At 47.8% G+C, this 23467-nt stretch overlaps 2 protein-coding genes across 3 annotated transcripts in view; one reads left to right on the forward strand and one right to left on the reverse strand.

Annotated features, from left to right (window-relative positions):
* The first annotated feature begins 6436 nt into the window (after positions 1–6436).
* On the forward strand, positions 6437–16376 carry LOC106738184 (F-actin-capping protein subunit alpha-1). The gene is made up of 2 exons (XM_019477785.2): positions 6437–6519; positions 10727–16376. Exons 1-2 carry the CDS (start codon positions 6477–6479, stop codon positions 11629–11631), a joined length of 948 nt encoding a protein of 315 aa, XP_019333330.1. The 5' UTR covers positions 6437–6476; the 3' UTR covers positions 11632–16376.
* A 2406-nt stretch (positions 16377–18782) lies between these two features.
* The window catches only part of ST8SIA2 (ST8 alpha-N-acetyl-neuraminide alpha-2,8-sialyltransferase 2), a 37635-nt gene continuing 32950 nt past the window's right edge, over positions 18783–23467 (reverse strand). For both annotated transcript variants that reach the window (XM_019477875.2, XM_006273737.4), the window contains one exon: positions 18783–19215. In XM_019477875.2, the coding sequence (XP_019333420.1) occupies positions 18930–19215 (286 nt within the window). In that variant the 3' untranslated portion in view covers positions 18783–18929. The remainder of the gene's footprint in view (positions 19216–23467) is intronic.

A 23467-nucleotide genomic window follows, 5' to 3' on the forward strand; every position in this document is an offset into this window, starting at 1 on the left:
GCTGGTGGCCACCACTGAAAATCACCCTGCCTAGTTAGAGCCCCAATTTTTGGTCTGGAAATTTTAGCTAAGACACTTCACTACCTTAGGATCCCTGCTCATGTACAGGCACACAAACCTCTCAGTCGAGGGCTGTGTCAATATGTGACTGGGTGGGCACATCTACATGAGATGTTTACTACAGAGCTGCCTAATTAACTCCGCAGTAAACATCTCAATGTCTACACCTGTGGCCATATTAGGCCACAGTAAACCAATAAACTCCACTGCAGGTTAGTACTTGTAGATACAAATACTATCTAGCGGCAGAGTTTTTTAATGCACAGCAGTGCACGTGTAGATACTGAAGGGGCTGGTTGGGGTATGGGGGTGCTTCTGTGCGGGGGCTGCCTGATGGCTACCCCACCCTGGAGTACCCTCCTGCCGCAGCCAGCTCCTCTACAGCATGTTGAGTTGGTCAGAGCAATCCTGGGCTGGCAGGCTGATGCCCCTGGGCCCTCTGCCAGCTGGGGCTGTACCTCCCCAGCTCAGCATGCTGTGGTCCTGGGCATATGTTCAAACACAGCGCCCAGGAGGAATAAACTCCAGCTTGCTGGAGTTTATTGCTTTGAATTTCTTGCATGTGCAGATGCTCCCAGTGAGATGCAGGGATACTAAAGAAGTCAGTAGAAGATGGCAGGGAGGAGATGAAAGGGATCAAATGGAAAAGACTGGCACAGCCAACTAGGACAGTTGGTGAGAGCGATGCCGATGACAACGATGACAGAGATGACCATGACTGTGATGGCAATGACGATTATAGCAATGAGTGAAAGGACTGGGGAATCAGGAGGAGGAACTTGAAGTGTGGTTGGAGGATGAGGAGATGGGAAGGAGATACAGAAGCAGTCTTTTGTGCGATGGTGACAGCTAAAGGTGATGGATACAAGGGCACGTGGGCATGCAGGTGCCATGGCATGGTCATTGTAATGGGAAAAAGGAAGGTGTAACTATAAAGGTGTTTTGGACTGTCAAATGAACCATAGCGGTACAAGACAGGTTTGTAGAGGCATAGATGTATATATTTATTTATTTATATAGAGAAAAATAGATACTTTTGCAAAAAGAAAAAAAAGATTGTCTTCACTCATCTCAACCTTAAAATCTTCTGGTGAAAAGTGCCGTGCCTGTGCCAAAAGGACTTGGGTTTCCCTAAATATCAGCAGCATTTAGGAGCATGAACCAAGCTACTCACTGATTGTTTTTGGAAAAATCTTGCCTGTGCCTCATTGCTATCGGAGCTCTGCAGTGACAGTGCTTGCTGGGGGCATCTGAGTGCCAGCCTAAGCTTTTTCCCAGCCACCAGCCAAACAGTAAAGAACAAGTAGTTCCCCCAAAAGAGGTTACAACCTGCCATTGCAGCTTCACCTTGCAGAGCCCCTGTGCCCTCCATATGGTCTCTAGAGTCATCCCTATTCCAAAATGAGCCCAAGGATTGCAGGCACCCCACTAGGCGAGGGGCTGAGTGAACTTGTCTCTGCCTGGTGAGTGCTGAATTGTTCTGGCCGATTTGCAGGGAGCATCCCCACAGGCTGCCTCATTTTGTAGCTTTGCTTTTCAAGGATCTGGCCTGAACCCTTCAGTTCATTTTTAAATGCCAGGTCTTCTGGGACCTGTTAAAATACTTCATCAATGCCCATCTTCTGCTGCAAAGATGACCTTTAACTCATCTTTGCTGTCGCTACCTGACTTGGATCACCTCAGAAGAAAGGTTGCCATAGCAATCTCATATTCAGCTCAGCCAAAAAAATTCAGCTTCTCAATATTATTAAACGGTCCCTTTAAAGGACCCATGCCAGAGGCTGTGAACATCCAGCGAGGCAGGGCTGTGTCCCTAGGACAGTTTGGATACAAGAGGTTCTTCTTTCAACCACAGCCAGTGCTGCCTTTTTCCTATTCCTTTGCTGTGTTCATGAATCTTTCCCTGCTAGGGAAAAATGTTTGGAGCTTTTAACTATTATTATTATTATTACTATTATTAAAATACTTCTCTGCAAAATGTCAGTCTGTTTTTTCAAAGGGATTTTTGTGCTGCTCTAATCTAAATGGCACTGTCAAATGTCAGAAGCAGCTTTTTAATGAGGATCTCTTGGAAGCCCTAATTGGATGGGTATTCAAGGGGGTTTTTTTTTGGTTGTTGTTATATCCTTGGGATTCTGTTTTCACAGCGATTCTCATTAAATTTTAGAAGCTAATCTTCTTTTAAACTCTAAGCTTAGTGCACTTCGCTCCTCCGAGGCTGCTTAGAGGCATGACTACAGTAGTGACTTTCATGATGGAGCTTTGGATTCACCCTGCGGTTAGAGGGAAAATCCTCAGGCAGGGTCTCAGCAGGAACAACAAGAGCAATTTTGGTCCATATTCACTATTCTGGCTGCCAAAGGGATGTCTAAATATCACAAGGGAACAAAACCAAACCTCTTTGAAGAAGCAAACGGCAGTCCCGACTCCATCAGCTGCAGAATAGCAGCCAGACACCCTCTCAGTGGGGGCATAAATGCAGCAGACACTGCTCTGTCTCTTATCTTTTGGGCTAGAGGGAATGGAAGCAGACTTCTGAGCTCTCTGAGTAAAAGCAATGACCCAATCCCATTGAAAGGGCAACAGGGTAGAGGCGGGGTGGCAGGGAGGAGTAGAGGCTGAGCAGTAGCCCAGGATATAGGCCATGCCAGGCACAGTGTACATTATGATGTGGGTTTTGTGTCTGGCTATAATGAAAGAAAGGGAAGATAAAAGGGTCACAACCAGAAGGGCAGCAGGCATTCCCTGTTCCAGCTCACTGGTATATCTGCGATTGTAGGAGATGTGGAGCCTGCAACAATCATGGGCCATTCTAGGTTGCAACGACCTGGCTATATCCCGCATCCCAACCTCACACACATCCACATCTCTCCCCCACCCTGAAGCGGCCTCTCTAAGCCTGATTACCTCCCTGACTTCCATCAAGCCCATGCCTTCCCTCCACCCTGTAGCAATACTTCACACCACCGCCACACTACATCTTGTAGTTGACATCATGCAAAGAACACAACGCAAAGGCAGGGCAGGGGGCAATGCCAGGTGGCAGCTTTTAGAGACTAACTGGTTCAGAGATGCTTGAGCTTTCATAGGCAGCAACCTCATTCATCAGATGCTATGAACAAAGGAACAAGCAAGGCATGCATGTATGGAGGTAAAGACATACTTAGGCAAGAAGAAGCAGCACACAGCCCCCCTGCGTTTCAGGAATGATGGCGGAAACCCATTGAAGGTACTACCCAATCCAAATCTTACCCCCACCTCTAGTTGCCAGTTTTCCATCAAGCATGTCCACTGCAACCCCATCTGCCTTGGGCTTATCTCATTCACAGGTGCTCTCTCTAGTACATATTGTACCTAGCATTACATGGCTGGTATCCACAGATATAGGTTATACCTGGCTATGAAGCATCTATCGCAGTCGTCGGCCTGAAACCATACAGAAATGTCCCCATGCTCTCTTCCATTGGGCACCAAATGTTGTCCGACAGGAATACCTCACAGCCAGGGCTTATCTGTCCACATGAAATACATGTCTAAAAACGCTGCTGTATAAATAATCCCCCTTTGATATACTTGCCTAAAAATGTGCAGCAGATGAGATTTTGAATCAGTCCGGTTTCCCAAAGCAGCTCTTTTAGTGCATTTTTAATCGATATCTCAAGAGGGCCATAAAAACCACATGGCAGAGGCGAGAATTTCAGTGTCCTGTTTCTCATTAAAATCTCATACATAAATGGAACAAGCCCCTGAGATCAGCCCCTTTGGCCCCTCGCTCCACATAGGATCATAAAGGACCCACAGTGTTTATAAACCTTTAGCCAGGGAAATGGCTTCTGTTCCAGCTCCCGCATAACACCTTCTCTTCCGCTTGCTCTGTTCCTAAGTGCTTTGCATTTAACACGCGCAATTACCAAATGACTCCTTCCAAAAATAAATGACAGGGTTTGGGAGCTGCCTTGCTTCTCCATTTAGGGTTGTTTGCAGCCAAGAAATCTGTGCCTTTCGGTTCTCTCCTGGCCGGCTCAGGAGCAGGCCAAAGCACGCATCATTCCTCTTTGCTGCCACCCATGAAAAATGAGCTAACGAAAAGCAGGACCTGAGGCAGGCGAGATGCAAAAGGCAACGAACTGTGTTGCCTTCTGAGTCATTACTAGGCATTTACTACAACATCTTAAGTCAGCAACCTCAACAGCTCCTCGGGTGCTGAAGAAAACCAGGTCATGGTAATTTCCCCAAATCAGGGACCTAACATGCATGCTAATTAATTCCTTCAATAGAGGGAGGTTTCCTAACTGGTTCTGAGCTCGTGCTGGCACTCATACAATAGCACTTAGATTGCCCCCCAGGGACTTTAATCGCACGTCCCATGCAATTTTACCGTTGCCTTCCACTAACATTTTCCGAGCTGGTTGCCTCAAATCAGACTCCTAAGACTCCAGCTCTACAATAGAAGAGCCGTCGTCAAAGACCGGGAATGAATTCCTTGGCTCTCCTTAAATCAGTGGGAGCTTTACCATTAAATCAGTGGGGTCAGGATTTTCCTCTAAGTATCTCAGCATGCACTGGTCATTCAGTGTAAGCAGCAGCCCTGCACAGTGGGATTTGTAATCATGACGGGCTGAACTTCTGCATTGAAGGGGAGGGTATCTGCAGTCTGGGCCTCTGCTTTACTGATGTAGCATGGCTCTAGGGGTCCTGATGAATATGGCTCTTGTTCGAGCAAAGTTGGGCTGCCCCTGAGCTATGCTTCTGATGTCCAGGTGCAGAAATGTTGCTACAGCATCTGCCCCAGCACCCTGCAAAGCCGGACTCGCAAATGAAGCCATTCCTTGCTGGTGCTTGGAAACTGCTTTAAATGTGGTCGCAGATGGAGCGTAAATGCCACATTATTGAAGTTGAAGGTTACTGCTGCCTTTCTGGGGAATAAGAGAATGAAATAATTTGAGAGAACAGCTAGATTTTTTTTTTTTTAAAAGGCTTTCTTCCTCCAAGGATGCTGTTGAACACACAACGAGCACCCGCCCCAGTAACTAATTCATTATTTTCCACCAAGTGGGCTTCTCTCAAATCAAACAGGAAACAAATGACTGTTGTTTAGTGCCATTAGTTTCAATGGCTTTACACAATATTTGAATCATTGGCTCTCTCTCACTTTGGAGGAATACCAAATCTGGATGAATCTACTCACATTATAAGCCATCCATGGGGCCCAGCCAGGCCCGCCTAACAGATGGAGGCCCATATGCTTTGGCTCTGCACCCATATGGAACAATCATATGCAATCCAGGAATAGAAGTCTGCTATTCTGCTCTCTGTCCTTTCCCAGCCATCTCCAATCCAGAGGCTTTCTCCAGTACAAGTTGAGTTAGAGAAGTTGTGCTATATAGCAAGATGCTGAGATTGAGAGTCCAAGCATAATATTTTCTTTTTGGTGGCTCCTTTTAGATCCAAAGTTTAAGTTGCAGGTCTCTCTGGAAAGCAGCGTGCCAGGTTTTCAGCATGCCATTTAGAAAATGTTGCCTTTCTATAAGGGTTCAAAGCCTTTAACCTCAGCAGACCAGGGTTCATATTAATATAAGGTCACATAGTGATGTGAAATCAGCTCAAACTTTGCTGGGAATTTCTCCAGGCAGCCAAAATGTCACCCAGTTGGTCACGTTTCACCACGGTTGGCAGCTCTTATTCACTGGAGACTCAGGACTGGGGCAGAAGGGTATGCGGTACACCACAAGTAAGGTTCTTGGAGTAGGGCTACAGGGAGGAAACTGGTCTGTTCCTTCTCTTTGAAGAATAGTTTCATTGATAGATCTTAAACGGGGGTAACATGCAATGGAATTGCACAGGTTTGTACCAAAAGAGGATCTAATTCACACACTTTTCCTTTTCTTTGGTGAATTCAGTGAGTGAACTGTGCTTTCATGAACAGCTTGTTACTGTAGGAGCCATAGAGGAGCCGGAGGTGAAGGTGTCTGCCCTCGTGCTTTAATGAAGGAACAGGTTATTTTACCCATGGTCAAGATTCAAAGGACCTTATTCCATTAGCTAAAATTCCACTCCCTTGCTTGGAAACCAACGGAGAACGTAATAGTCTGTCCCATTAAAAGTAACTGTCTTTTTTTTTGACATTGAGGTTCAAGAAACGTTCTCCAAAATGAGGTGGCTGGTTCAGAAATCACTACTTGTTGATTAAATAAGGACCAAGGGGCTCTCTGGGTCTAACCGGTCTGCAGCCCGGGGCCACACGGGGTAGATGGGCTCCCGCGGGCAGACTGGGGCAGCGTGTCGGTAGCTCGCTCCCCGCGAGATCCCTGCAGACTCGCACGCCAGGAGCAATTCCAGGTGACATCGCCCGGTTCCCTCACAGAGAGCCGGTTGGTCTTTCCCAGTTGCCATGGGAACGTAGAACCTGCTATTTGATGAAATCTGGTTTTCCGAGGTGCAACAGAGCGAACCGAGCAGGTAAGGGGTCAGGCCGCGCTCCCTGCTCCGCCGCGCCTCTCCGGGGGAGGCAGGGCTGGCCCCCAGCCCGGGGTCAGCACGGGCGCTTCATGAGCCTGGGTGTTGTTTTGGGAGAAAGGAGGATTTCTCTCTGTAGTGCCCCTCAGTCTGTCCTGCTGAAGTTAGTGCTGGTCGGTATGAAGGCGGCTGCTGTTTGGGGGTCCGGAGGCTGCCGCGGCTGCTGTACGCTGGGCAGGCAGGGATGCCATTTCAAGTCTTTGCTGTTGTCATGCAAGGGGTGAGCATTATTATTGATCTACCCAGCTGGGTACAGCACCCGGAGGTTTCCCACTACTAGCATAGTGCCTAGCTGAAAGACAGGAAGGCCTAATAGTTGCCTGATAACATCATGTGGCCATGGAGCAATTCCCAAATTGCTCAAGTGAGATGTTAATCAGTGTCTCTTCTGGGGTGCAGTTTTTGTGGAACTGTGTTCTTTTAGTCTGCTCTGAGGCTGCTCTTACTGGGCACCAGCCATAGAGTGGGGGGGCATTGCTGTTTCTATGCGTTCATGCCAACCCTTAGAAAAAATGTACCTGGACGATGTAGCAATGCTGGAAGAGCAGCAGCAGTGAGGTCTGAGTCTTGTACCAGTTTACAAAAATGGTTGGGCAGAATTTGGGCAGGACTGAGCCTTCAGAAACAGGCGGTTATAAATATCCACTGTGAGAAGAGGCTCACTTCTCCCTGCCAGTTCCCAGCACCCAGAGCAGTGGGTGTCAGTCTTTGCACACTCACGGGCCCTTTTCATTCGAGAACATTTGCATCGATAGGGCAAGATCTTAAAGTGGGGTAAACAGAATGAAATTGTGCAGATTTATACCAAAGCAGGATCTGGTTCATACACTTCTTAGACTCAAGCCACCCTTTGTTAGATTCAAGGCACGCCTCAGGAAATGCCAGCTCTTAGTTTTCACACATTTTTTGGTGATGGAAAAATAATATTCAGAGTGACCTAGAGAAATTGGAGGACCGGGCCAAAAGGCATCTCATGAGGTTCATTAAGGACAAGTGCAAAGTCCTGCACTTGGGATGGAGCAATCTCATGCACCGGGACAGGCTGGGGGCTGACTGGCTGGGCAGCAGCTCTGCAGAAAAGGACCTGGGGGTTACAGTGGACAATCAGCTGAAAACGAGCTAGCAGTGTGTCCTTGTTGCCAAGAAGGCTAATGGCATACCGGGCAGCATTGATAGGAGAGTTGTCAGCAGGTCAAGGGAAGTGATGATTCCCCTCTGTTCAGCATGGGTGAGGCCACATCTAGAGTACTGTGTTCAGTTTTGGGTCCCCCACTACCGAAAGGATGTGGACACATTGGAGAGAGTCCAGTGGAGGGTGACAAAAATGGCGAGGGGTCTGGGGTGTATGACCTATGAGAGGGAACTGGGCTTATTTAGTTTGGAGAAGAGAAGACTGAGGGGTGATTGAATAGCAGCCTTCAAGTGGGATTCAAAAGAGGATGGAGCTGGACTGTTCTCAGTGATGGCAGACGACAGAACAAGGAGCAATGGTCTCAAGTTGCAGCAAGGGAAGTTTAGGTTAGATATTAGGAAAAAAAATTAACACAAGAAGGGTAGTAAAGCACTAGAACAGGTTAACCAGAGAGGTGGTGAAATCTCCATCCTTGGACATTTTTAAAACCCAGCTAGACAAAGCCTTGGCTGGGATGATTTCGTTGGGGCTGGTCCTGCTTTGAGCTGGGGGTTGGACTAGATGTGACCTCCTGAGGTCCCTTCTAGCCCTCATTTTCTATGATTGTATGATTCCATAATACAGGTGACCCTCACCTTTCGCAGGGGATATGTTCTCGTATCCCTTGCGAATGGCGAAATCTGTGGATAAGGCGCTGCATTCATGATCGCAGTGCCCCTGGTGCTGGGAGGGGAGGCACGGCTCCGGCGGCTCCGACAGGAGTGCAGTGGTGACGGTGGGAACACAGCGGTGGCGGTGGGAGCCCAACAGCAGCAAGTGTGGAGCTCCTGAGGAGCTCCTGGAAGTACATAAAGTGTATTTAAAATGCAGGTTCAGCATTTGTGAATATTGGAAACCACAAATGTCGAACCCGCGAATAACGAGGGTTTCCTGTACAGCGTTTTTTTTGTTGCTCAGAACTCAGCAAGACCACAACAGGGCAGTTTTTCAACACTGTGGGTTCTTATTTGAAACTGTTGGGTTCATCTTGTGACTCAGGTCTGCACACCTAACGTGGCTAACGTGTGTACAGCACCCCCGACAGGAACCCAAGCCACCCCAGGGGACCATGGCACCCTGGTTGAGTGTCATCACCCTAGGGAAACTGGTTGGTAATGTGCCAAGGCTTCTGGCCATCAGGACTTCCTGGCAGCCTAGTTGTGAGAAGCACTGCCGCCTACCAGGAAGAGGTAAGTTGCCAAGAAGAGCAATGGGCCTAATCCTAAAAACAGTTGTTTCAGGCACTGGAGGCCACATGTTCATTTGAGCAGAATATGGGGCCTTTCAGTCAAAACCCGTGAGGGTCCACAGGCAAGAAATATGTTCAACACTTGCAGGGTGGTTTGGCAAAGCTCCCAGCATGAATTATAGCCAGTCTGGTCACTGCTGAAGGAAAGAAGGATGTGCTAGAAGCACAGAGCACATTCTGCAAGGAATCAATTTTGTTTCACGTCCGTACAAGCCAGGGCTGCATGCAGGTTCCTGACTGCCCACTCAACTCAAATCTTGGATTAAAAGTGAGTCTGGGGATGGCTTTAGTCAGGGCTGCCCTGCATTATGCTGTCTTTGGATCGTAGCCTGCAATGTATGGATCTGGTGTTATTTGTTCAGGAGCTATCAGTGTCCAGGATAAACAGAGGTAACTAACTCCAGATAACACCTTTTTTTACTGACTTTCCGAGGAAAGCATGCTGTGTTAATGAATTAAGATGGACTGGAAACCCTTGTTGTAATCTGGGCACTATTATTTTAGGTTGAGAGGCAAAGTTTTGCGCAAAGTTTCCTGAGGTATTTAAACCAATGTTTGGCAAAACTAAGAAGCTGCAGATAAAATTGGGCAAAGATGGCCCATTTCACCTGGAGAGAAGCAGAAAAGCAAACCAAGGGAAACCAAGCAAATGGGCTTACCTCCTTCATGCCCCAGACTTTCAGCACATGGGAAGTTTCCTAAATCAAGTGGATCAAACAGGGCGACTGCGGAATATAAAGTAACCATAAATCTACATCTGCAGGCAGTTTGGATCCTCAGTGCCCAAACTATGTAAGCTGATAGGAAGGCAATGCTGGCTGTGATGCATCTCAGGCTGGCGCATCACCTGGCCTCCTGAAAGCTTCAAAACTGATGCTGGCTGTGAATAAGCAAAAAGGTCCATTTCTCAATAGTCACCTCCCATAGACAGTGGCTGATGCCACAACGCTGTCAAGTTATCAGGCTGAGATTGCACCTTTGATGCAGCCCTGGCAACATCAGTGCGGAAAGAGTTTTCCTGGGAGCAAGCTAGTGCACTTAGCACAAGATGGCATCCCCAAAAGCCATTGTGTTCGGTAAGTGCATGGGTTGCCCACTGGGTCGGGGACTGAAATAGCCCTCAAAACCATTGATGGAGATGAGCAGGGGTTAGGTGTTGGGAAAGGAGTTTCTTGGCAGAATCCCTCAATATCATAATTACCATTATGAAACAAAGTTCACCCTGTTCAGGGATCATATCCAGTTAGATTAAAATTTTAGGACTCCCCAAAGAGATGGGTTGCTTCTGTCCACAGCTTATCAGTAAGTGCTGGTCTGTGAATGACATATGCTAAGAAGAAACAGGTGCTAATACAGTTAATGCACTATTCAAATAGTCCCACTCTGTAGGTGACCTTCAGAATACCCCCATAACTGCTAAGCCACATCTCAGGATTAGCCATGGTTAGAGGATGGAGGAAGGGTGGGCTCATAAGAAGACAGAGACATCTGTGATTTCAGTGGGATTATGGAAGCACTGTTGGCTGGTTGCTGTAGATAAAAGATCTGCAGGATGGAGATGGTATCCCATGGACAGTAGCTCTGTGTTTGACGTAAAAGCAATCTGCTCCATCACTGGTATGTGTAGTAAGTTGCCTATGGAGCCCTCCATTAAGCAAAGTTTGGAGGCCTCTGTGTGTTGCTTGGAAAGGAAGCAGCTGTCATTCCCTTCTGCTTTGCCTTCCTTTCAGGTGAGAGGCACCTGGGATCCTCCAGCCTTGCCCCGATGCAGCAAATGCCCAAGAACCATCTCCTGACCAGGGAAGAGAAGCTGCAGGTGATGCGAAATCTCTTGAAGCAAGCCCCACCTGAAGAGTTCAACGAGGTTTTCAATGACCTCCGCTTGCTGGTGGGTGACGATAGCCTGATGTCCCAGGAAGCTGCCTGCCTCTGGGCCCTGCACAACAAGGTCTACTTCACCCCCGTCAGGCAGAAGGAGTGTGAGGTGCTGCTGACCCGCCACAACGAGCTCGAGGAAAGTCGCTTCCTTGACCCCCAGAAACAAGTCTCTTTCAAATTTGACCATCTGAGAAAGCAAGCAAGTGACTTCCAAGCTCATGCCCAAGAGGATAAAAAAGGTGAAATGTGGAGAAGGGCCCTTTATGAGGCTCTAAACGTATATGTCAGCAGCCACTATGCTGAAGGACTTTGCAGTGTCTTCATCAAAGACACGGCTGTCCGGAAAATCCTTGTGGCCTGCATTGAGGGTCACCTGAACAGACCCTCTGCTTTCTGGAATGGCCTTTGGAAATCCGAATGGACTGTCGGCCTGACTCCCACTTCCATGTCCGCCCAGGTGACTGGGACCATCGATGTCCATGCTCACTACTTTGAAGATGGCAATATCCATTTGACAGTGTGCAAGGAAGTAATTGGGACTCTGCCTGTCACCAGTGAAGCTCAGACAGCCCAGGACTTTGTGCAGCTGGTAGAAAAAGCAGACAACCAGCTCCAGGCTGGGCTGGCAGAAGAATACCAAAAGATGAATGATTCCCACCTGAAGGCTTTCCGGAGACAGCTGCCCATCACCCACAGCACTATCGACTGGGAGAAAATGGTAACAGCGAGGATTGTGGAGGCTCCTGCTGTTCATTGAAAGATTACTGCTTGCAGTGTCTGAATAAAATGATTCATAGATTCATAGAGTGTAGAGTCGGAAGGGACCACAAAGGATCATCGTGTCCGACCCCCTGCCCCTGGCAGGAAAGAGGACCGAGGTCAGATGACCCCAGCCAGGTGACTATCTAGCCTCTTCCTGAAGACCTCCAAGCTAGGTGATAGCACCATCTCTCTTGGGAGCCCATTCCAGATCCTGGCCACCCTTACTGTGAAAAATTTCTTCCTAACATCTAACCTAAATCCACTCTCAACTAGTTTACACCCATTATTCCTAGTCACTCCCTGGGGCGCCTTAGTAAACATCGCGTCCCCTATTCCCCGTTGACCTCCCCTAATAAATTTACAGGCGGCCACAAGATCTTCCCTCAGCCGTCTCTTGTGAAGGGTGAAGAGATTCAGCTCTCTCAACCTCCCCCTGTAGGGTCTATCACGAAGGCCACTAATCATGCGAGTGGCCCCCCTCTGGACCCTCTCGAGATCCCTCTTGAAGTGCGGCGCCCAAAACTGGACACAGTACTCCAACTGCGGCCTGACCAGTGCCGCATAGAGGGGGAGCATCACCTCCTTTGATTCATGATAACATGGCTAGAGATGGGAGCAAGGTCTAAATACTCTTAAAAACCAATAAAGAAAAGTGGGATGATGAGAAAGTCCAAAAAAAGATGGAGGATAGGAAGAGTTTTATGGAGTCACAAGAGGAAGTGCACTTGGGAGACACAAGTTTAGGAGTTTCCATTGACCAACGCTGAGTGCACTAGAAAGGCTCATATAGGGCACCCTGCTACTTAGGCCTGAACCCAGGCTCGTATCTAGCTATAACGTGCCAATCATTTCCTGTGCTTGTCCCCCAGAGCCCTTTTAGGAATCAATATGTCTACTTCTTGTCTCTCCTTTTGTGCTTTGTATATATGGAGGAATAAGGTAAAGCAGATGGAGAGGGGCAGCTTGTGTTGGTGGAGGTGGTTGAGGGTAACCCTTAGAGACATCCTAAATACAAGTGTGTCATGAGGAGTGGAACATATATACATTCGTGTGTGTGTGTATGTGTGTGTGTAAGTAAGTGTGTGTGTGTAATGTGTGTGTATGTCATGCACACACATGAATAACAAGTCAGACCTGTGTTTTGGTTTGTTAACAAAGTTGGAGGGAATTCGACAAAGAGCATATCAGAAAGAGAGTACTGGTGTTTTCTAGTAGAGAAAGCACTGGGCTAGGACCCCAGCAAACTGTTTTCTACTCTGGTCCTGCCACTGGCCTGCTGGGTGACCTTGAACAATTCCCCCCCACCCCCCATCTCTGTTTTCCTATCTGTAAAATGGGGATAATGATCCTGACCTGCCTAGTAAATATAGGCTCTGGTGCCCAGATCTCTAACTTTTCTTTGATAATTCAGTCTAAGAGACTGAATAATGCATGGCTTGGTTAAATAGCATCTACTAGCAGCAGGAGTTAGGTGAAGAGAGCTGATTTTCTTCAAGAATTTTAACATTCTTAACACCAGAAAGGGAGAGTGCTTTAACTAGAAGAAATGATTTGTAACTGAGCCAAAGCAAAAATAGCTTGAGTCTCAGGCAGATCTTCCCGAGGTGTGTTTGCCTGTGGAACAGACTCCCCAGGGGAGCGGCACAATCCCCTGAAGCGCAGGTTGCAGATGTGCTGTGGGCATGCAGCAGGCTGGCTGTATTCTGCGCTGCAGTCCGGACTTGTGATTGCAGCTCATGGAAATATTTAGCTGAAGCACTGATAATAGCACAGCCATGGCAGCAAAGCTTTGTTTCAGGCTCCAAAGCCTACCCAAATAAATACCTGGGTTGTTCGCCCATGCTGGGCACTCTGCTACACTGCTAGTAGCATCTGAGCTAGATAGCTGACTGCTGTCTTGGAGAAGTCTACATGTGCTACAGTCACCCCTCTGGATTGCTGCGTGGTCCCTATAAGTCAGCACCAAATATAAGACTCGGCTGCTGCCCAAAGAGATGAGTTTCCTCACTCTAGGAATGAAGCATGTTTTTTATCCTCTTCTGCAGCACTATGTTGCATCCATTTACCAGGTTCAGCACATGTGGCAGGTGCCTTCCACTGTATCCCTGTGTTTCACTGTGCTTCTTCCTGGCACTATCAGAGGCAGGGTCAACACGCCCCTTGCCTTTGCCATGCTGCCAGGTGGCACTGGCGGCTGCGGCGTGCTTTAATCTCTTGGGTTGGCGGCCAGCCCAGAGCCACTGAGGAGCATGTGGCGGGTGACGTGGGAGGGATATAATGGAACAGATCAAGATTAAAAAAAAGAGTGAGTTGGCACGAGCTCAGCTGAGGAATCAGGAGAAGGCCTTTGGCCAGAAGCTGCCATATGTGGGACCCACAGAGACCAAATGCATGAAAGACAAATGTGTGGAGGTGGAAAGGGCTTTAGAGGGGTCCTGCATTTCGAACCTAACCGCCCCTGAAGGCTGAGAAGAGGAGTCCGCCAGGGAGGGTCTGGGCTTTGCAGCTCTGTTAGCACCCTTTGCTGGTCTTCCCAGAGTAGTAGCAGTAGCAGTTTCATTTCTGTCATGAAACAGCACAATCCTTATCTTAGAGATGTGGAACCAGTAAGTAAAGCACTGGAGGAACAATTTGCAGGGCATGGAATATATACAAAAACCAGCTCCCGAGATTCAATGCACACTCACACAAGGTATGCTTGGAAGTGCCTGGAAGGGACAACTGCTGCAGATGTAAACACCCCAGCACATGAGGAAATGTGGATGAGGATGAGGATGTTCAACCCTCCTGCGGTCCAGTGCATGTTGCAGTCCTCACACCATTCTCTGCTTTACGGTGAAGAGTCTGTGCAGATGCAGAGAGGAACACCCTTCTGCCATTAAACCCCATCTACATGAGCAAAGTTACCCATTACTAAACAGCGGTGAATCCCCCTGAGCTGGGGTTGAGAAAGGCTTTAGGTGCTAGAGCAAGTGAAACCAACTCTCCCCTGATCTGGCTGTAATGGTGCTGAAAGGGGTTTCGACCTGACCACACAGGCAGTTCGCTGAACTGCTCCAGCACCGGTTTGAAGAGACACCCCGGTTCCCTTTCCAGCATAATCCTGCAGTCAGCAAACATCATTTCATTTCCATGTTTTCAACAGATGCTTTTGACTCTTTTATTTGGTCCCTAGGAAACACACTCAGTTTTAAAACAGTAACTGAAAAAAATCCACATCAAGTTACTACAGGAAACACTGGTCTATGGTCTATGGGGGCTCGCGGTGATGACAGTCCTTCCTCCAGGGTGGCTTTTCGGGAGGAGAAAGGAGAGACTGCCAGATGAGACTAGACAGAGATGGAAAGCCAGAGAGGGAAAAGAAGGAAAACCAAAAAGGGAAAAAACCAGCTAAGAATAGAAGTGGGGAGAGCGTGCCAGACCGTGGGGCACGGCAGCTGTCATTTGGGATGTTATTAAGGACATTCATTGTGCAACACACACGTCCGGATCCCTGTCTGACTGGCATCAGTACACTTTTTTTTTCACTCTCTTTGGAAAAGGGGCCTTAATTAGGCATGAAGAGATTTATCAAGCAGCGGCCTTCTGGAGCAGGCTGGTCCCAGCGACATCTGGCGTGATGGCTTCCAGCACAGATCCAAACAGCAGCCGCAAGAAATTATGAAGACCAACGGCTTCTCCAATGCTCCCACCTCTTTTCTGTCTCCATTCAGCTGAGATATCCAACCAGCGCTCACCCAGCGTTAGCCGTGATACTGAGGGGAGAGCAAACCCCCAAATACCCATCTATCCTCTAACAAACAGCCAACCTGTTTCAGTGCCTTGTTTGGTCTCAGCAGCTGCAATGTGTTGTGCTGGCTTCCCTGACCATTTGATTAAAGCAAGGATGATAAAGCTGGTTTCCAGTGGGGTTTTCAACTCATTGGCGATGGCTATCCTCCCAGTGCTTCAGATGCCATGTGCCTAGAGGTAGCACTAAACTGAGTACTGTTTCCTGGGACTGGGCTATAGGACTTGACCCAGAGCCCACTAAAGCCTGCAGGCTTTTGTGCACACAGATAAAACTGGCAGGTCCTAACGATGATTTTTCTGCTCCTGATTATATCATAATGGAGAATCATTGCTTTAAACCACCGGTACTGATCACACTGAACTGAAACAAGTTTTGCCATTGATTTAAACGAGCAGAGACTTTCACTCTTGGCTTAGTATATTTTCTTGCAGTGCTGGGGAACCGGGATCAATTCCAGGAACAGACATGGTGCTGAGAGTTTCAGCCTGCTGCCGTGTTGCTTTGCATACATCTGGCATGTCCTTTGATTCAACAGAGAAGAAGGCCCAGGAATATGTGACATGTGAGCCAAGAAAACAAACCCATTGTTTTCTTTAAAGCCACCAATTATGCATTGCCCCTGGAGAGATCTCTGCAATCTCTACAAGCCACATGGGGAGCTCATTGGTATTTTAAACTACCCCCCAGGAAGACTTCTAAGTAATATCCATGCCTCTCTAAGTAGCAAAACAGCTTCCTTACAAAGCCCCCGCCCCCCCAACAAAGGCATAATGTGCAGTTTCTGAGCTTTGGGTGGTGGCAGAGGCGGTGGCCACGTCTCTTCCACTGCCTCAAATCAGTGATGGGGCTCGGTGGTCCACTCTCCCCACAAGTAGTTACAGCACTGCTCTCCACTTCCCCACGCCAGGGAAATGGCCGGCGCTCCTCCTCGAGACAGCCGCCGGGCTGTTCGCTCTGGCACGTCAGGAGCCGCGTATGTTCTAATCCATTTAAAAATAAAGCTCACACTGTTTATATTACTTTATTTTATTTTTTTAAAAAGGTTTGATAACAGCAATCACTACCTTGGCTCAGGCCTGTCCCCAGAGGATCAGTAAAAATCTTCTATTAACAGTCTGGCAACTTCCTTTTTAGCCATCACCTCCTCCTGACTGGGCATGAATCCCCAGGGAATGTTCTGTCTTGAGCAACTGTTCATTAATTGTGTGATGCTGCGGAAGTTTGCAAGACCCACTTGCTTTTTTTTTTTAATTAATTTCTTCCGCCCTCCCTCCCCTCTTAAAAAATACAAGCAATTAAGTTGAAATAAGGTTCAAGGTAGGATGCACATTCACCAAATCAAGCTGAAGCTAATTGTTAAGGCCAGAGTTCAGCTTGGAAAAAAAAAGCCTCAGGCAGATCATTTCCTTGGGTTGGGAAGAAACATCCCCTTGGGGCAGATTAGTCCACAATTAGTCTGCTGCAGAGTTACAAGCATCTGGGCTTGAGACTAGCTACCAGAGTAGACGCTGACAGTATGGCAATTCCACCACTCCTAAACATGACTCAAGCTTTGTCTATATGATAAAATTCCTGCCCCAGGTGACAGTACCCACAAGCATGCGGCACTCCTTCAGAGAGGCTGCCTGCTGAGCTGGGAGCATGGCCGCACAGGCAGGCTAATTAGCACGGAGACAGGCTAACTGGTACTGCCACTCAGTGGTGTAAATTAGTCTGCGTGGACATGGCTACATCACTTCTGTTTAGAAGACAGTACATCTGGAGCAATGCAGTGCACTTCCATTGCTGCTGCTGGTGAAGGTGGGGCATTTTGTAGAGACACAACTGTGTAGTTCTGCCTTTTCAATGTGGTGGTACGCATTTGGATTATAAAGGGACAATGTCAATTAGCTTAAGTTGAAAATGCTGGATGGAAAGCATGGAAGCATGTGCCTAGTGCAAACCAGAGCTCTTTCACGATTAAAGATAAACTTCTTTAATGGCACTTGTTGATCTTAAACCTCCCGAACCTCCAAACAGACATCAGGGAATGACATTAGAATAGACCTCACCAATCTTGGTTCATGGTCAAACAACAAGATAGAAAAGCCAGTGTTGGCAAGCAAACTTGGTTTTTAGAACCATTTCTTTGTCATAAAATAGATTTTGTTGCTAACACAGAGGTGGGTTTTACTTAGAATTTCTTGAAAAAATGGGTGATTTCCACTCCTGTGTAAGTAGGCCAGCATGGAGCCTACATGAGTTGTATTCAAGCCTTTCCAGTATAAGTTAGCTTGGACTTAAGTGGTCCATAGACCTTCTACTGGTTCTTTCTGCAGGGGTGCAGATCAACCTCTGGGATTCAGTCTTGGTAGGCTCCCTTCCAGCCCTCACTTCTGATCTTTCTGCTTGACTGGGTCACAATCCCATTGCCCATTTTTTGGAGTGGGGAGGCCTGTTTAACAGGTAGCCACTGGGAACGAGGAGCTAAGTGTGCTTCTGGTTTCCATGAGTTCTGACAGAAGATCAGTCCCTTTGACTCTGGCACTGCTGAACCCCTCAGACTGACTGCTGGTTTGCAGCAGCCCTCCAGCTACATCCCAGCGCCGTTGCTTTTTACTAATAGTTCCTTAGGAGAGAAAGAGAAAAGCACAAACACAGCATACTTTGGAGAGCATCTGCCCAGTCTTTTATACAACATCAACTGTGCTGTCTCCTTGAAGGCCCCAGGACTCCTTTCAATGCAACAGCTGCAAATCTGATTTTAACCAGCACACCACTGAGAGCCCCTTTCGGGGGTTCCTGGAGTCACAGTCACATTCTCACGCTGCATCTCGAAGGCTGCATTCACAGCCCGGTGGTCTTTCCACACAGGCTGAAGCCTGAACCACCGGGATGGATCTTGACTGGTGATCACCTGGAAGATACTGCGTGCCATTCACCGGAGGCAGCAGGGCAGGCCCGCTGGACTGAAGGTGCAGCATTTCTCAGCTGGGCCCGACTGCATTTCTCCGTTCCTGTCCAGTCACTCAGGCAATCCCTCAGCTGTGAAGCCACAAGCAAACCTCCCCTCCCCGCTCCCCCCACAGCCCTACCATTAGCACTGAGCCAAGAACACTACTTACTGAGAAGTGCCAGCACTTGGGTTCTTGGTCAAACTAACTAACTACCAACCTTGGACCAGTCACGACAAATGGCCTAATATTTACCCGTTGCCCTAACACATCCGTACAAACCAAGGCGACCTTCGCATCGTAGAACTACCTTCCTGCTGAGCTTAGCCAGCCCAAGGCAAAGTCGTTTCAGACCTTCCTGCAACTCATCTGTCCCTTCCTTGGTGAACACCAAACAGTTATAATACTCAGGTCAATATATATAGGTACCACGTATATATATTTTTGTCACTGTTCTGCGCGTTAACAAAGAAAACCAACCCCACTAGCCACCGCTTGTCCTTTCCTCCCCCACCCCCAGTCTCCTGTGGTGTGTAGCCTGCAGGAACATGAGTGCGGCAGCCCGTCTTACGTGGCCCCATCGCATGCTCCCACAGTCAGTTTCAAGGCTCCCTGCTGGTGCAGCGTCTTTAAGGCTTTGAACTCCAAGGGCATGGTGTGCGGACTGGCCTGAGAGGTGTAGCCATACTTCAGGCTGTCGTAGTAGTGGTACTTGACAGGGTTCTGGTTCTGGTCCAGGGGAAATGGCCAGAAGCCATAGAGATAGATCTTGTTGCAGAAGCGGGTGGCCAGGGTGTACATGAGCAGGCCAGTGGTGGGTCGTTTTATGTGCACTTTGTTTGTGAGCCAGTACCTGGAGGGGAAGAGAAAACACAATCCTGTTGTTTGTGATATATCCCCCCGCCACGTCACGTGCATGACACCTGCTTGCACTCTGCCAAAGGCAGATTCAAAACCCAGACATGTTTGATTGATGTAATCGTCCCGCTTGCCAAGAAATAACCTCTGCTGGGTTTGCTTCATGAATAAACATTTCCTGCCAGTCTGTCTGTCTGTCGAGGCATTGACATCACGCTTGTCACTACCATGTTCAAGTACCTTATGTCTCTGTAATGATTTGTGAATAACAAATCTCCTTCAATGGTGGCTTTCAGTACTTCACTTTACAATTATTTTGCAAGCAACACGGAGATCAATATTACAGACCAATCCATTGATTAATACTAGAGACAGGATCGTGGATTTCTTTAACAACCTCCCCCACCATAAATAGCTTAAATGCCTCATCATTCTCACTGAGGCATGATGAATTTACTCTAATAATAAATATAATGGAGTTGTGGAAATATCTGCCTTTGCATTAGAGATCGTCATGCTGGGAATCCTGAAAAATGCGGCTGTTGGCTACGGCACCTAATGGTCCCTTACTCGAACACAACCACAATATTCTGGTGTTAATGACAGACTAAGGCTGTGCAGCAGAGAGTTGCAGGAGTGGCTCAGGGCCATCACTTTTGACTACTACATTAATTTTTGTGAGAGAGAGCAGAAAGAATGAGTGGAAATAACATCCTGTAGCAATGGGCCAAAAGCCAGCAGAAAGCCCTTTGTTAGGGGAGTGTTTTGGGCTGTTGTTGGAAAACAGTGTGGTATTATTGTACTGTAATAAGGGATGTTACCAGTTTGACAGCTTAGAGTAGCTACTTGCTGAGCAGAGAATGCTTTGCTATAAAACCCACAGTAAAAGGAAAGAGGTAGGAGGCTGGAAAACCTCCCCAGGGTGTATGCTTCCCCTCGGTCGCATTTGATATTGGCCATGTTCTACAGCTGGTGTCCCTGGCTGCAGACAGAGTTTCCTGCAGCTCCTGAAGCTGCAGCTGGCCTGTGATCATTCCTGGCTTGCACTTCCCAAGAGGCCATAGGGAACCTGTTCAAACACTTGCCATGGTGCATGTTCACTTTAGATGCCCATGGATGATTCGTAATAAAGTTTTCAGAAATAATGAGTTTCAGGTGACTCTGCCTGCGAGACTGATGATGGTTTTCAGCAGCTCTGTGAGGTCTTTCACAGCTCTGTGAGGTCTTTCTGTGGGTCCTTCTAGCAATTTGAGTATCAGCTCTTCTCTCTTGGGTCCTGATCAGCAACTGCATCCTCCTGCAAGCCTTTCCAAACAGGTGCAGTTGCAGTGATTTTCATAGGATCCCTGTGGGTGTCAGGGTTTGGATACTGGGGGGGCCTGTGCAGATCACAGCCTAAGTCCTGAAAGTGATCTCTGCACAAGAGGTATTAGAATTTACCAGGCCAGGCACGACTCTACCTGCCCATCTCCAAATAGCTGGGGAAAAAGCAACTTGCCCCAGGTGAGCTGGGGAGTAACATTTTGAAGGTGGAGTGAATCTGGCAGATAACCTCGTGGGTTCTCAGACCACTCTAAGGGCATGCAAAGAGTCCTGCTTTCCTGTGGGCTGTCTGCAGTGATGGCTGGCTGGTAACCACCATCAGGTGTACCAGAGCTCCTGGGGCTGTGGAAAAGCGCTCTGATTTGCTACTTCAGGCAGGAACAGGTCAGGAAGGTGCTGCCGCTTGGAATGATTCAGCTCCTTGGCAGCCAGTATTTGGGAAGTGAGGTGCTTGCAGAAACCAGGATGTGGCTTCTTCCCAAGCCCTCTGCTCAGAGGAACTGTCCCTGGATCTTTTGGACCTGCCCAAACCCATGTGCTGTAGTATCAAGAAGGCAAACCCTGCTATTGTAAAGAACCACAAGGCTATGAAACAAGGTGCCTGTGCATTTTAAGCCACAGTCCAAAGGTCTGCCATTGGGCTGCTAAGGCAAGGAGAGAAATGGGAGTTTACTAGAGCCATTTAATACTGTGAGTCAGGGACAAGTTGTTCACCAATGAAACTACCACAATCATCCTTATGGGAAGATTCATAAAGTCACATTCATCCGTTGACTTCAGTGGAGTTACATCAAGGATGACTTGGTCCCATACAACTTAATGGCCTCAAAATTACCTTCACCACCTCTGCTAGTCTAATATGAATGTCTTAATAGCATCTCACTGGACCACACCTTGGGCTGTTACACGACAAAACACAGAGGAATAGTACCTACTTATGACCTGTCAGAGGCATTTTCCTTCAGGTACTGTTTGTGGGTGGGATATGGGGCAATAAACCTCTGTATGTATAGCGATCTGCTGGTGCCAGGGGGAAATGCACTTGCTGCTCCAGTGGTGAGGGGCTGGGATGACACGGCCTGGAGGATAAGCTCTCCCTGAGATAGAGAAGGAAATGGATGCATTGAAATGAATGAGATCCAGGGTAGCAGTCAAGCTACAGGACTGGCTGCACTGTGGAGACACATTTCTTCCTTGCTTTTCAGGAAATGAAGACTTCTCCAGTGAGCTCTTGGAAGGACATGGGATCCTGCTTAATGAGGAGCTTGTGTGAGCAGTCACTTGAGTTATGCAGGAACAAATTGCTCTCTTATCTCTTTTGCTGTTCTGGTCACATTAGATGGTGTCCGCATTACTGGCGCATGCCCTGTTCCCGTTTTGGGAGGACAGCTGGGGACTGAAACAAAAACTAATTAATTTTGCAAATCCAAATGAGGTTGTCTGGGCGCACATGGGATGCTATGTCAACAGCACACCTTTAATATGCGAGGTCTGGGATTTTAATTAGGAGGCGAGGTAAGCTTGAGGAAGGCAGTAATTATTTTTCAAATTGGCTATACCAGTCACTGTAACCATTAACTGCAGCACTTTATGGAAACAGACAGCAATTAAAGGGGGGAGCTAAGAGCGATCTTGCAACGTGATACCGTCCTTCCCTGAGCCCTTCCTAGCAGCCGACACCTTTCTCAGAAGGTGTCACGGTATCAGGTATCCAAATAAACCTTCAGAGGCTGAAGCAGCATTCACAGACAGGGGGAGTGAATGCAGAAACTGTACTACCAGCCAGCAAAAACTGCCTGAAACTATTTTTATGTAGGCTTGTAATAATAACAGATAGACTGGAGCTAGACTGTTCTCAGTGGTGGCAGATGACAGAACAAGGAGCAATGGTCTCAAGTTGCAGCAAGGGAAGTTCAGGTTAGATATTAGGAAGAATTTTCTCATGAGGAGCATAGTAAGACACTGGAACAGGTTACCCAGAGAGGTGGTGGACTCTCCATCCTTGGAGATTTTTAAGACCTGGTTAGACAAAGCCTTGGCTGGGATGATGTAGTTGGCGCTGGTCCTGGTTTGAGCAGGGGTTGGACTAGATGTGACCTCCTGAGGTCCCTTCCAGCCCTAATTTTCTACGATTATATAGAAAACCCTTTTAGATCACCCAGCCCATCCCTTGTAAGGGAAGGAGATAGCTTTATGGAAGACTTATTACCCATTAAACTGATGGCAGCCAAGAAGACAATAGCTGGAAGCAGGGCTGGTGCTTTTCTAGGTGACTGTCCCCTCACTAGTCAGTACTCCTTGTTCCCATGTGGCACAGCCATCTTTTAGAGAAGACAGTTTTAAAACAGAGCCCTTGAGGCCTCCAGGAGTCTCTGGGGTCCTAGAGGCCACAGGGCCTCCTAGGAAATCCCAGCGCATAAATTGTCCAAAACCAGTTCAATGAGAACAGCACCAGGATGCTGGAGCAACTGGGATGATATTAATTTCCATTGAAGTTGCCAGGACCTCTGCTAACTTCCAATGAAGTTGCAATTTCTCTCCTAAAATGTTGCATGCCATTACCTCGTGCTGTTCAACAGCTGATGTACCCACTCCAGAAGAAGCTGCATTGTGAAAGGAACGCAGGTGGGCACTGTACAGTGCATCTCTCTCATCAAGTGTGGGTTGTGAGCCTTCTGGATAAAAGGCACTGGGAATTGAAATCGTAGGCGGTTGTGAAACGGTAGCCTCCACTGTGGTTGAGGACAGCGGCAGAGCCTCTATCCTGCTTCTCTGTAGGAGCTACAAGTCACTCTTCTAACACTCATCTTTACTCAGCACCATCCTACATGCAGAATTCAGAGAGTGGAGCTTGTCTTAATTCATGTTGAAAAGTTCAGTGCAAAAATCCTGCCTGTGGGCTGCCAGTTGTTAGCTTCAATACT

This window comes from Alligator mississippiensis, chromosome 11 (assembly GCF_030867095.1).
Source record: "Alligator mississippiensis isolate rAllMis1 chromosome 11, rAllMis1, whole genome shotgun sequence".
Taxonomy (NCBI): Eukaryota; Metazoa; Chordata; order Crocodylia; family Alligatoridae; genus Alligator; species Alligator mississippiensis.

Excerpts from the sequence above, each read along its gene's own strand:
- LOC106738184 (XM_019477785.2), top strand. The coding sequence starts at position 6,477 with ATGAAATCTGGTTTTCCGAGGTGCAACAGAGCGAACCGAGCAG. Across the intron at positions 6,520-10,726 it reads CAACAGAGCGAACCGAGCAG|GTGAGAGGCACCTGGGATCC; the intron begins GTAAGGGGTCAG and ends CCTTCCTTTCAG.